The sequence below is a fragment of the Suricata suricatta genome, chromosome 10 (assembly GCF_006229205.1).
Source record: "Suricata suricatta isolate VVHF042 chromosome 10, meerkat_22Aug2017_6uvM2_HiC, whole genome shotgun sequence".
Lineage (NCBI taxonomy): Eukaryota > Metazoa > Chordata > Mammalia > Carnivora > Herpestidae > Suricata > Suricata suricatta.
Window position 1 is genome coordinate 4,555,721 of NC_043709.1, and position 13,781 is coordinate 4,569,501.

The following is a 13,781-nucleotide window of genomic DNA, read 5'->3' on the forward strand; positions in this document are numbered from 1 at the left end:
CCTGAGCCACCCGTCCGTCTTTGATTAAGTCTCATTTCGCCGTGAAAAGAAAAGGAGGTGACGGTTGACTGCTGGGGGAGGCCGTTCATTCCAGAAAGGAAATTGGATGGTGGCGCTTCCATCATCCCCGGCCTGCGGCTCCTGCTCGCGCGCACACGCTTCCCGGCCCGCCCCCCGGCGTCCGCAGCGGGTCACTCCCGCAGGCCAGCCGCCCACACCGGCCTCTCCCGTCTCGTTAAGCAGGTGGCTCTCGGAGGATCGATGCCAGCCGAATGATGACCAGTTGTGGCCAGCAGTCCTTGAATGTGCTCGCTGTCCTCTCGCTGCTGATTTCTGCAGGTAGAACTTCCGCGGGTGCCCGGCGGGGACGGGGGGCGGGCGGCCCCTTCCTGGGTCAGCGTGGCCCGGCCGGGGCTCCGGAGACAGGCAGGGAGGTGCCCCTCATGCGCTGGCGTCCCCCTGGCGGGGAGCTAACGTTCAGCGCCAGGCACCAACGGTGTGCGGTGCCCCGTGTGCCTGCCACTCCGGGGCCTGGGGGCTTAGCGGTGGCCCCCCTGGGAGAGATCTCCCCATGGTTCTCTGCCGACCCCTGAAAGTCGAGTCTGAATGTTGCAGTCATCCCATTGTATGGATGAGGAAACTGAGGCTTAGAGCTGAGCTGGCTAGCCGGAGGTGACCGCTAGTCCTGGGGCTGGGCTTCTAACCCACCTTGAGCACCCGACCCCCTCCTGGGCACCGGCTGGGGGGCTCTCACACCCCTGTGTACAAAGCCGGGCATAAAGCAAGCCCTTTGGCTGTGCCCCAACCAGAGCTGACGGACCGGAGAAGCCCGCCCTGCCTCCTGACAGCAGCGGTGGCTGGGTTAGCCCTGAGCAAGGTGCCTGCTCCGGCTCCCCCTGTCTCTGTCTCCCTCCATCTCTGTTGCTTTCTCCCCCTCTCTGTCTCCTTCTCTGTATCTCTCTCTGTCTCTCTGTGTCTCCCTTCATCTCCGTCTCTATCTCTGCTGTCTCTTTTGTTCGTTCATTCGTGTATGGTGCCTCCTCACGCCCTGTCACTCTGGCAGAACTGTTGACACCAGCCTCCTGCCCTTGACCCCTTGTTGAGGGCCTGGTGCAGAAGGAGGCCTTGAAAGGCCCTGGGGGCTGGAGGCCAGGGGCTGGGGGCTCCCAGGACAGCACAGCCAATGCCAGGCCGAGGCTCTGGGGACCACTGCTGGCAAGCTCCTCCCTGGCCCCTTTTCTGTGCGTCAGCTCATCTGGTCCGCACTGTGACCCGGAGACAGAAGGAAGTCCTCTCCCATTTTACAGATGAGGAAACTGAGGTTCAAAGGACCGTGAGCTGCCCAAGGCCACGCCCTCACACAGCTGTTAGATGAGGGCCAGGTTGGCCCAGACAGACAAGGACGCGCTGTCGGCTTCACTGTCCCCTTGGTGCCCCCTCTCGACCTGGACTGGTTGTCCTGGTGCCTCAGGACCCACCGGCCTCCTCAGAGGGTCCCTCTGTCCTCGGGCCCCAGGCACAGCCGCGCTGAGCCCGGAAGCCGGAAGGCACCGCCCGGTTTGACGCCCTCACACTCCCTGCTCGGAGCAAAGCCACAAATCCCTCCTTGGGGGCGCCCGGCGGCTCCGTCAGCTCACTCGTGATCCCACAGTCCGTGAGTTCGAGCCCCACATCGGGCCCTGCGCTGACGGTGCGGAGCCTGCTCAGGATTCTCAGTCTCCCCTCCCGCCCTTCCCCTCCCCCGCTCACACTTTCTTTTTCAAAATAAAGAAATTAACATTGAAAACAAAAACCAAAAACCGTGCGGGACACCAGCAGTCTCCCACGTGTGGGGGGGGGGGGCACAGAGAGGCCACAACGGCGTGGGGACCCTGTGTGTCAGACCCGGCTGTCCCGGCCCCCTCGGTGGCCTCCCTGTCTTTGCCAAATGGCAAAACGGTGGCCCTGACCCTCTGTGGCGGCTGGCAGCCAGGGTGACCCCGGGGGACCCCCCCGCGCCCTGCCCAGCCTCCCTCCCCACCCCACCTTGGCACAGTGGGGTCCCCTGAAGCCCAGTTCAAGGGCCATCTCTCTGTCCATCCCTTCCCTCCCTGAGCGTCCTCACCTGTCCGGACGGGGACCCTTCCCGCCTCACCCTCACAGACGGGCATCCATCCTTGGGGCCACGGGGTCCCGAACCAGTGCCCATCAGCTCCCCTGCAGGGCCTGCCTCACCCCAGCGCTTCCCATTCAGAAGGTCTGCTGCAGGCCGGAGAACTGCACTGGTGACACAGCCCCAGGGAATGCAGACGCGGCAGGTCAGGGTCCACACTTGGAGATCACTGCTCTGAGCCTCAGTCTTCTACTCTGTACAATGGGAGTACATGAGAGTCAATGAGATGGTGCACGCCCCACTAAGGATGCCCCATGTCCCCCCTGTCTCCCCATAGGAGGGTCTTCTGTTTCCCAAGGTCAAAGCTGAGCAGGGGGCCTGAGGGGGTGTCTCCCCTGACTCCTGAGACCCCGGGGGCCACATCCCCACGGAGAGGGGGCCATGACCCCAGCCCCACGAAAGAGGGTGCTGTACTGCGGGCACCAGGATTTCACGGGGCCACTCCAAGCCAGCCCTGGCACCCCAGCTCCCGAGGCCCGTCCGCCCACTGGCCGGCACAGCCACCCAGCTGGGACCCCCCTCCCTGCAGCCCCGGGCGGGCGCACGGCGCTGTGTGGGCCGCGGTCTGATTACCTCTTAGCAGAGACAGAGCTTTGCAAAACCAGCAGCTTTGTGGTTGGAGAAATGTACCCCGCCCGAGAAGCCCCTTTTCAGCGATACAAACTAGATACAGCGATCCCTTTTATGAAGATACTAATTAAGCCGGAGACAGCGGGCTCCAGGTTTTTTCCATTGTTCTGTGTGCTTAGGCTTTTCTCTCCTGTTCGTCAGCTTCGGCGGCTGGACGGGTAAATACCGTCCTGGGCTTGCAGCAGCCTCTGTGGCTGAATCCCTATTCTCTCTCCTTGAGCCGGGGGATGGGGCCCAGAGCCAGGGCAGCTCCGGGACCGTGAGACGGGGGGCTGCGGCCAAGGCAGGCTCTTGGGGACCTCCGGGTCTAGGGCACCGGCTTAGCAGAAACCATGGTATAGATGAGATGCTGTTTCCTCCCACAGGGGAGCCTGGCGCTCCTGCACCCCAGCTTCCTTGGCAGGCTTGCCACCAGCCCCGAGGGTAGGAGAGTTTGTTAAAGCCAGTGATGGGAGTGGGGGAGTGGAGAGGGCTGGACCTCAGACCCAGGCAGCCCTGAGTTGGATTCCCTCTACCACCTCTTACCAGCTCAGGCAGACCACTGTAGACCACCGAGCCTCAGTTTTTCCATCTGTAAAGTGGGATGGCCAAGTGGGTTAAACGAGATAAGAGTGTACGAAGTGCATAGGAGGCACTCAGTTAATGTGTCCGCATTGAGGGCCTGCTGGATGCAGAGCCCATGAGGCTTCAGGTGCAGCCCTGCCTGCAAGGAGCCCCCAGACTGGGGGACACAGTGTAAGCAGGGCTGGCGTCAAGGGAGGCCTGGGACATGGCAGCAGCCCAGAGCCAGCCTCCTGGCAGTGGTGAGGTTCACACTGGAGCGTAACGCCTTCCTGGGGCGGGAGGAGGCTAGCGGCAGCCTAGAACAGGCTGACCGGGCGCCCCGTCCTGATGGACTCCCCGGGAAGCCCCCGCTGAGCCCGGTGACTCTGTTTTCCAGTTCTGTCTGCGCATTTCCGCGTCTGCGAGCCGTACACGGACCACAAGGGCCACTATCACTTCGGCTTCCACTGCCCCCGGCTCTCGGACAACAAAACCTTCGTGCTCTGCTGTCACCATAACAACACGGTGTTCAAATACTGCTGCAACGAGACCGAGTTCCAGGCGGTGATGCAGGCGAACCTCACGGCCGGTCCCGAGGGCTACACCCACAAGTGAGTACCCGGCTGGGGCCGCGCCGCTCCAACACCCCACGCCCTGGGGGGCGGGCGGCTCACCAGACAGAATGGGGGTGGGGCCCGGAGGAGTCTGGGAAAGTCTTCAGGTGACAGGTCGGCCAGCCTATCTGACTTTAGCCTTCTCTTCTGAGAAATGGGCACATCATACCTACGGCTCCCAGATCCCTCCCTCCCTCCCCCAGCTCCCAGGGCTGCTGCTGAAGTTAAATGATGTCAAGGGTGTGGAGGCTTTGAGGCATGGAGGGGGCTTGGGTCTGGGATCCACCTTCCTTCCTTCGTTATTTCTTCGCACAACAAATAAATATTGATCCACAGTCCTGACCCAGAGATGAACCCCACACAGCCCCTTTCCTCAAGGTGGTTTAATCACAAGAGACCAAGGCCTTAACGGAAGGGACCGAGAGTATAGAGAAATTTACCCAGCAGAAAGGCAGTGGGAATGTGCTAGGTAAAGGCGTGCGGGCTGAAACAACATGTGTTTCTCTTACCGTGAGTGAAAGAACCAAGCATCTTTCCACACGTGTGAGAGTCGTGTATACCTCTTTTACTGTGAGCCAGCTGCCTCTGTCCTTCGCATGTCCCATTGATTTGGGGGGGGGGGCTTTATTTCTTATTGATTTACAGGAACTCTTTATATATGAAAGAAATATGACAAGTTGCAAATATTTTCTCAAAGTATCTTTGAATTTGTGATGCTTTTATCTGATGCTTAATTTTTAGTTGTTATAGAATCAAATTGGATCCATTTCTTTTCTTTTGTGTCTTCTTCTGAGTTTTGTCTCAGACAGACAGTCTCTCCCAACTCGGAGATCATAAGTATCGCCTTATGTTTTTCTTTTACTTTTTCTTATGTTTTAATTTTTTTTTTTGACCTTCAGATCTTTGATCTGTTAGGAATTTATTTGGATGTAAGTTCTGAGGTAGGAATAGCAACGTTATCATTTTTTTCCAAATAGGCGGCCAGCTGTCCCAACACCATTCACTGAATTGCCCATCTTTCCCCACTGATGTAAATGTCAAACTTATATACTAAAATATATAGATTTGAGCATCTAGATTGTGATACTTTCTCATGGCTCTTGTTGGTGTATCCAGACACTAGTGTCTCACTGTGTTAACTACTGTGGCCTTTGATATGTCTTCCCCCAGCTCTTTTTTCCATATGAACTTTGGAAGTAGCTCGTGTCGTCTTCCTCCCCTCCTTAGCATTTTTTCCTGAAGTCATGTTGCATTCATAGGTTAATCCACAGAGAATGGACATTCCATGATATTGAATCCAAGAGCAGAGTACAGGTGGCCTCTGACTTAAGATGATTCAACTTAGCAGTTTTCAGCCTCCCTAGGGTGAGAGAGCAGGACGCATTCGGAAGAACTCCTACTTTGAATTTTGATCTCATCCTGGGCTTGCGGTGTCCGGCCAGCCTTGTTTGTCCGGCTGGGCGGCAGCAGTGAGCTGACGCTTCCAGTTGGCTAAGCAACCATGGGGCTCAGCGTCCAACACACTTACACGATTCTGTACCTGTGACACTTCTGCTTCTTCACTTTCGGTGCAGCATTCACTAAATCACACGGCATAGTCTGCCCTCGATTATCACACAAGGCTTTGTGGTAGGTGACCGCCCAGCGGCAGGCGGACCGGAATGTTCCGAAGCTGCGGCGTTTGGGGGGTTGGGTGGAGTAAATGCAGGGAGTCCTTATGATATTTTCGGCTTGCAGCGGGCTTCCTGGGACTTAACCACATCCTCAGCTGAGGAAGATCTGTGTGTCTTTCCAGTTGTTCAAGTTTTCTTTCATGGCATCTTGGAATTATCTTCATGGATATCGTATGCGTGTCTTTTGCCTTGATTCCTACTTACTTTTTTATGCTGAGTCTTTCATTACATCTTCCAACTGACTCATTTAGATGACAGAGCCTAATAGTTTCTCTGCGTGAATGGTAGGGGTGCCCGGGGTGGGTCAGTCGGTTGAGTGTCTGGCTCTTGATTTTGGCTCATGACCTCACTGTCGTGAGATCGAGCCCCACGTTGGGCTCTGCCCCGAGCGTGGCACCTGCTTCAGATTCTCCTCCTCTCCCTCTGCCCCTCCCCCACTCCTGCTCACTCTCTCGCAAAACAAATGAATAAAAGTGTATGAATTTTATACTCAGCCCCCTTACAGAAATTCCCTGTCTTTGTCATACTGTTCCAGTTGATTCTCTTGTTTCCAATTATGCTATTTGCCAACAGTGATCATTTCATCCGCTTTCCAGTTTTTGTGTCTCCCTTTTTCTTGCCCAGTCGCATTGGCTAACACCTCTAAAACCTTCTTGAGAGCTACCAGGCATTCTGATCTCGTCCCTGCTATTAATTGGGATGCTTCTGGTATTTTTCCCGAGAAGCCCGAGGCCGGCTATATTTTCTTCATGGTAAGGACACATCCACTTGCAAGGGGGGTTTCTTGAGTGACTATGGAACCACAGTGTGTGGGGGGAAGGTCCGAGCCCCAGTCTCTCTGTCTGGTGTCGGGGCTTGAACGCTTTGCCGTGTGCTGTGATCGCTCCGGGGAAATCTCTTCCCTGTGGTCAGGCGGGAGATGCAGACTCCTTGACGACCGGCCAACCCCCCTCCTCCCGCCGAGGCCGGCTCCCCAGCCCTTCCTTCCTCAAACGCACGGGTGCTTCCCCTGAATATCTCGCCATCTGCTCAGGCCTTAGAATAATTCTCTGTGTGAAGTCGTTCAACAAGTCCTGTCCATCACAGGGCTGGCGTCGGCCCTGGAATCTGACCCAAGCCTCTTATGAGACCACAGACTGACTCCCCGAGGGAGAGGGGGCGGTGCCGGCGCTGGGGTTAGGACCCCCCGGTGCTGCCGTTGCCGGCCGAAAGCCAGATGGATCCCAGAGGCTTGGCAAGGCGCGCCGGCCTCTCCAAGGCTCTGGCGGCGGGCGTCTGGGAGCCTCGTCCTGAAGCCCACAGGTTTCTATAATCTGCACATTTCCACAGCATCCGCGTTTCAGCGCCGTGGGGCCCGCTTGCTGTGGTGAAGACTGGGGCAGGTCCCGTCACCGAGGGCGCCCACCGGCCTGAGGCCGCGTCGCACACGGGGAGGGCGAGGCATGGAGAGGTGGTGTGACCTGCCTGCTCCAGGGGCAGGAGCCACGCCGGGTCCGGAGGGGGTCCTTCTTGTTTTCCTCCGCCCAGCTCCCCCGACCCTGACCCTCGCACACTTGTGGGCGGAGGCCCCGAGAGCGCCCTGGCCCGGAGTGGCCGGGCCCTGCCCCTCACCCAGGCTGGACCGTCCAAGTCATCTTGAGCCTGGGGCTGGGTTTCCCCGCTTCCAGAAGTTGCTAAGAAAGTGGGAGCCACGTGGTCTAGAGGAAGGAGCATTTCCAGGCAGGGCTGAGTGTCAAATGCAAGGGGGGCCTTGGGGAGGGCAGTGGGGGCTGGGCAGGGGGGAGGGTGCGGGCGGAGGGGACTGCGGGCTCTCTCCTGAGGGCTTCAAGCGGGGTCTGTACTCATGGATGGTGCTTGGGACAGAGACCGGGGACACCACAGAAGCCACGACGGGGGCCTGGGCAAGACCAGGGCCCGGCGGAGGAGGGAGGCCGCCACCATCCAGAGCTCAGCTCAGAGGCCCTGGAGGCCCCCGCGCAGCCGCCCAAGCTCAGGGACTGGAGCCCAGGGGGCTAGACCAGGGCCTTGGGTCCGGGGAGGCCTGCAGCAGAGAGGGGTCGGCCCCGGACGGTCGTGAAGGGGAGCAGCTGGTGGCCACCTCTGGGCCTGTCCTGCCCTCTGGGCCCTGACCCTTTGGTCAGGGTGCCTGTGCGGTTTCGTTCATAGTGGCTGCCTTCATGGCTACTCTGAGAAAAAGAGGAAGGGGTCCCCGGGTCCAGCCACAGTCAAGGCCGGAGGGACGCCGGGGCCCTTGTCATGGTCACCGGTCCTTGGAAAGCTGGACTTGTCTGATGCTGGGGACAGGCCAGACCTCTGTTCCCAGGCCCAGGCCGCAAGCCCCCGCCCGTCTGCATGGCCCCGGGCGGCCAGGACCCTGCCGGGGCTTTATGAAGACGTGCGGTCCGTTAGCAGCCAGGGCTGCCTGGCACTCGCCCACCCCTCGCCCACCCGGCCAGCGGATCAGCGGGCGGAGGGCTGGTGACAGGGAAGAGGAGCGCGGCTCTGATGACTTATTATTTGTGTTTTTCTGGGGGAGCAGAACGGTTTGTTTGGGTTCTGGTGGAGAGGCAGGCAGAGCGAGGGAGGCAGCCTGGCCGAGTCCGTGGCCGCGGTGAGGTGCCACTTCCCACCACGCGGGCAGAGGCCCCTGGGGTTCAGGAGACGGGGACCGCACGCCCTCCGGGCCAGGTGGCTCAGGCTCTCGGGGCCCTGAGCCTGTGGGGGTGCGGGGGGACATCTGCCCGGGGCCCGGGGCAGGGTGGGCCCTCGGGGTCAGCGGTCAGCCCTCCCTGGGGACAGAAGTGGCCTGGGGCAGAGTCCTGTGCCGGGAGCGGGTGTTCCTTCACCAGGCCCGTGGGCTGCCAGAGGGGGGCCCCGGGAAGGCAGAGGGGTCCTCTGCGGTCACTGAGGGTGGAGTGGAGGGATTCTCGCTCCCCACTTGGCCACACGTGAAACCTCTCCCCTTCCCCCAGCTTTCCTTTCCCCGGGGCCTGCGGACGGGGCTCCCCGGGGCCCTGGGGCCTGTCCTGCGGGCCTCACGTCACGGTCCTCACGGTTCTGACGCTCGTGGCGCCCTGAGAGCCGGCAGATGCGTCCAGATGTTCTTGTCAGCTGCTCAACCCCATCGAGCCCAGTTCGATGTAAAGCCTACATACACACCGGCAGCCTTGTAAAGGCCAGAGAGGTTCTAGAATCATCTGAATACACTCCGCTGACCAGGGCGGGGGGGGGGGGACCGAAGTGACGTGAGGGGCTCACACTAGCCCCTTTGATCCACGTGGAGGTGTTATCTGTGAAGAAGGTCCCACTGGCCCCCCCACAGCAGGGCTGAGGCTCAGAGAGGGTGACACTGGCCTGGAGCCACACAGCGCATGGGGGACAGTGCAGGTGTGCACAGGTGAACCTGCCATCCGGGCTCAGTTATGCTGAGGAAATGGGCATCCCGGAAGTAAGTCCCCACGGCTCGAGACCCTGAGGCCGATCTGGGGCTCACATTCCATGGCTTCCAGGCCACCTGTGGCTCTGTGCGTGGAGCGTTCTGTGACCCAGGCCGATGGCGCACATTCCATCTGGGACAGGATGTCCCCGTGGCTGAGGGGAAAGACGCCAGCAAAACCATGAGGTGGTCCTCAGACTTCTGATCAGAAGTAGCAGTGACACTTCGGCTGACACTTGATCGGCCAGAGCGCGTCATTTGGCTGAGCCTGTTGGCAGCGGGGCAGGAAGGCCAGTGAGCGTTTTGATAGCAGCAGACTTGGCTCCCCTGGTCCAGGGCCCGTGCTTCTCCACCAAGAGGGGCAGCCTCAACCCTGCTGTGTGACCTCAGGCCTGTCGCTTGGCCTCTCTGGGCCCAGATCTATTGAGCATTCCTGTGTGCCCAGCACTCACTGGGTCCTTTCCCCTCTAGGCCCCGGTGGTCTCAGGAAGCCTCACAAACACCACCGCCACCAAGGAGGGGCACTGTGACCTCCACTTTACAGATGAGGAAAGTATGTCCCCAGATCACCGAGGCAGAGAGGTGCAGAGCTGGGCTTTGAATCCATGCAGGCCGGGCCTCTCGGGCCAGGACTGTAGTCACCAGCGCTATCAGCTTGTCACACGGACCCACAGGCCACCTGGTGAGTGGGCTCCGGGCTCAGGTGGCCTAGCTGAGGTCGGCCGACGGCCCGTCGGCCATGTCCCAGCCAGGGCCGGCCCGACCCGGAGCCCTGCCGCCGGTACCTTCCTGCCCCGCTGGCCCGGGCAGCTCGCCTCCCCGTCCTGAGCGGAGACGTCCTCCTGCAGACGGACCTGCCCCTGGGACCAGTGAGTGTCCTGTGACGTCCCTCTGGGTTTTCGTCTATCGCTTAGGACACACCAAGAGAATCTGAGTCCGTGAACAGCCCCGACGGCGCTGAAAATCGGCTCTGCGGCTGCGGCTGGTTTCACATGGTGCCAGAACAGCGTCCGGTTCACCTCGTGCCCTTTCGGAGCCTCTGCGCACCCGGCAGAGGCCCCTGCGTCTGGGAGGAATTAATTTCCAAATTACATTTCTTAAATTAAATTAAAACAAAACAAAACAAAACCCAGAATGCTTCCAGACGGCCGGGCATGAGGAAGGCAGGAGAGCTGCGCGGGGGTGCCATCGTGGCCCGGGCTTTCCAGCCTCCACCTCCGACACCGGCACCCTTGCCGTGAAGTCAGGGAAGGCGCATCTCCGCAGGTGCGCCCGTTCTTTCTCTGAGCGGGGGAGGGCGGGGTGGGGGCTCAGGCCACCACTCCCCGTCCCCCCGTGCCCATCGGAGCAGCCAGTGCAGAGGCCTGCAGGACAGCGGCACCCACACACACAGAGCCAGTGATACTCTGGGGTGCGGGGTCCTCCAGGGGGGACCGGCATCTGTCCCCAGTTCCGGACACAGGGCGAGCCACGCGGAGTGCTCCCGCCAGGCGATTGTGGGAAATCCCTCCCCGGACATCCAGACAGGACCCTGGGGTTTTCCCATGATTCGGCACGCCCTGGGGTTAGACGGACCTGGGTCTGGGTCCCAGGGCGGCCCCTTCCCGGCCGGCCAGTGACTTCGCCTCTACAGCTGGACTGGTGCCTGGTCTGGACGTCCACTCACGGTTCTGTATTAACTGTCAGCGACTGTGCAGCGAGAAGGTGAGATCTAGTGAGGAAGCTGGTTACAGATCAAGGTCACCGTTGTCACCGGCTCACCATGGCATCTGATGTGTGTCAGAGCTGTGAGCTGGAGGGGCCCGCAGTCCCACAAAACAGCCAAGACAACACAGTGTGTTTGGGGAAACCCAGTGACTTTGGGAGCCCAAGGGAGGGGTTGGGTCTAACAGGACATCCAGGAAGGCTTCCTGGAGGAAGAGCTGGCTTCCTTCCAGGAGGAGATAGCTGAGCTGAGACATGGGTGCACAGGAAGGTAGGGAGTGAGTTCCAGGCATAGACAGAGGCCTTGAGGTGACTTGTCTGCCCTGGGAACCAGACAGCATGGAGCCATGGTTAGGAATGCGTGCTCTGGGGCTAGACTTCTGGGTTCAAATCCTGGCTCTGCACTTAATGGCCATGAGATCGTAGATGAGTCTCTTCACTCTGCTGAGCCTCAGTTTCCCATCTATAAAATGGGGTTGGTGATGGCAGTAGTAATGCTTCCTTCCGTGTTAGCGCCGAGCTGGCCACCGCGCAGAGCGCCAGAGGGAGGTGCCCGGCTGCTGCGTCCGTCCTGGCTATTATTTCGCAGCCCTGCTGGCTCAGGCCCAGCTGCAGCACCCCCCCCCCGCCCCCCTGCATCCTGGTCTCCTTCTCTGCAGGGGCAGCATCTGTAAGCAGCTGGGCCTGCCTCCCCCTGCCACTCCCCTCCCTCGGCCCGAGGCTGCTGCCATGGGAACCACTAAGGAAAAGCCTGATGCTTGGAGCGACGCGCTGGGGCTGCGGGGAGCTGGGGGAGCAGGAGGCCGGAGGCTGCAGCCAGGCCCTCCGCCTCCGTCCACTCGTCCACACGGACGTCCACCCCAGGGCTCCTGCCTCAGCTGGCGGGGGCTGCCAGGCTCTGCTCTTGTACAGAAATTCCACGACCAGATGTACCCAGGCGAGGCTGGCTTCCCATGAAGTGAGGCAGCTTGGGGCCTGGCTGTCAGTCATTCACACCCTAGCATGAACAAGCCCCCGAGGCTGCTGCAGGCTCATGGAGGTGGTGGATGGAAGGGGGCACACAAGGGAAGCAGGGTGGCCGAGATACAGACGTGCATGTCACCCCACCCCCCACAACCTCAAGCAGATACCAAGCCCTGAGCACTTACCAGTGCCTGCTCCAAGCTGAGTGCTCCAATACCCAGAGAGCTCCTGCTTGAGGGGCCTCCAAGCACCCAAACCAAATCTTCAGGGGGAAAAGCTGGCTAAGCAAACGGGACAGAAGGCTTTCCAGGCAAAGAGCGCATATGAGCAAAAGTGAGCATCCGTGGCCCCAAGAGTCAGAGGGCAGCGGCCCCCCATTCGCTGCTGAGGCCACGGCTGGGTGGGGTGAGCTGAGACCATCTGTCCAGGGCCCAGAGACACTCAGGGCTTCTCCCAGGCCACACAGCAAAGCTGGGCCGAGGAGGAACCTGAAGACAGAACCAGGTCTCCTGGCTCCAGACCTGTGCCCTCCAGCCTCAGGCAGCGCCCGGGGGGACCTGCCGCGAGGACCCAGGACACCCCGGGGCCCTGCCTGGGCCGGAGCTGGGGGAGGGGCAGCGAGGCGGGACAGTGGCTCTGCTTCTCTTCGGTGCTCCTCCTCTCTGCCCCCCGCCCAACCCGCCAGCGCTCACCCACCTGAACAGATGCGCACAGCAGGGAGCAGACGGAGGCGGGGTGGGAGGGATTAATAAATCAGTCCCATTACACAGCCGCTGTCCCTGGCGAGCACAGTTGGGAGCACAGCAGCCCCAGCCCAGGAAACCGCCCTCCCTGGGCACCCAGGGGGCACTCTGACCCCGGCCTGGGGGTGGGGCACAGAGAGACCCAGACAGCTCCATCCCGGGTGGTGGGGGCTCGGTTTGACGGGCACTCAGACCGTGGGTCGGAGGAAGGGTGTGGCCCAGCCATGGGAGGGGGGCAGCATGTCTGGAAGGCTTCCTGGGGGAAGCAGAGTCCAGGAGGGCAAGCGGGAGTCAGGCTCGCCCTCACTTCTGCTCCCGGATGGTGAGGCAGCCCTCAGCAGGGGAAATAGGGGCGGACGAGCAAGAGAAACCTTGTCCAGGGACCCAGAGAGCCCTGATCACACACAGTGTGCGGTGCTTGGGGGAGCGGGAGGGGGCAGAGCGCTGTGTGGGGCGCGGGGAGAGGGGCTGAGCCCACGTCTGCTCCTGGGACTCGTGAGGAAGGGAAAGAGGGTGCAGCCTGAAGGAGCGGGGCTTCCCAGGGGAGGGGTGCCCCTGCTGCGTGCCCCACAGCACCTGGCGTGTGAGGCGGCCCGGTGTGGATGCCGAGAGCCAGGAAGTTAGGTCGGCTTGTCCTGCATTTGCCCTGAGTCCAGTGAGGTAGGGAGGGCTGGAGGAGGCAGGAGGTGGGAACAGCATACACAAAGGCCCTGGGGCAGGCAAGCAGGGAACCCCCCCCCCTCCGGAGCCAGCTGGCGGGTCCAAGGGCAGTACCCGTGTGGGGGAGACATGAGGGTGAAGGCCTCTCCAAGGCCCCTCGCAGTGCGGGGCCCCCTGGGAACCTTGCCCACACAAGGATCCTGGGGGTGATGCCCCGTGGGGGGCCGGGGGGGCAGGGCACGGAGGAGTGGGTTCCGAGGATCTAGGAGGAGGCGAACAGGCCACTGGAGGAGAGGAAAGTGGAGGGGGGCGTGAGGAGGGGAGCCAGGACGCGCTGTGACCCCCCCTCTCCGGGACCCCGAAGGAGCCCCGCGGGCTAACTCTGCCGAGGGGCCGTTGCCACCTCTGCCCTCAGCGTCTGTCTCCGTTTCCCCCCAGCAATTACACCGCCTTGCTGGGCGTGTGGATCTACGGCTTCTTCGTGGTGATGCTGCTGGTCCTGGATCTTTTGTATTACTCGGCGATGAACTACGACATTTGCAAGGTGTACCTGGCGCGGTGGGGCATCCACGGACGATGGATGAAACAGGACCCCCGGCGGTGGGGCAACCCCGCCCGGCCCCCGCGGCCAGGGCAGCCCGCCCCGCAGCCCCAGCCTCCCCC

At 61.1% G+C, this 13,781-nt stretch overlaps 1 protein-coding gene across 1 annotated transcript in view; it reads left to right on the top strand.

Annotated features, from left to right (window-relative positions):
- SHISAL1 (shisa like 1) overlaps positions 1-13,781 on the top strand; it is a 45,097-nt gene that overhangs the window by 25,221 nt on the left and 6,095 nt on the right. Inside the window, exons 2-4 of the mRNA XM_029954096.1 lie at positions 244-339; positions 3,723-3,936; positions 13,557-13,781. Coding sequence (XP_029809956.1) covers positions 244-339; positions 3,723-3,936; positions 13,557-13,781 — 535 coding nt within the window. The remainder of the gene's footprint in view (positions 1-243; positions 340-3,722; positions 3,937-13,556) is intronic.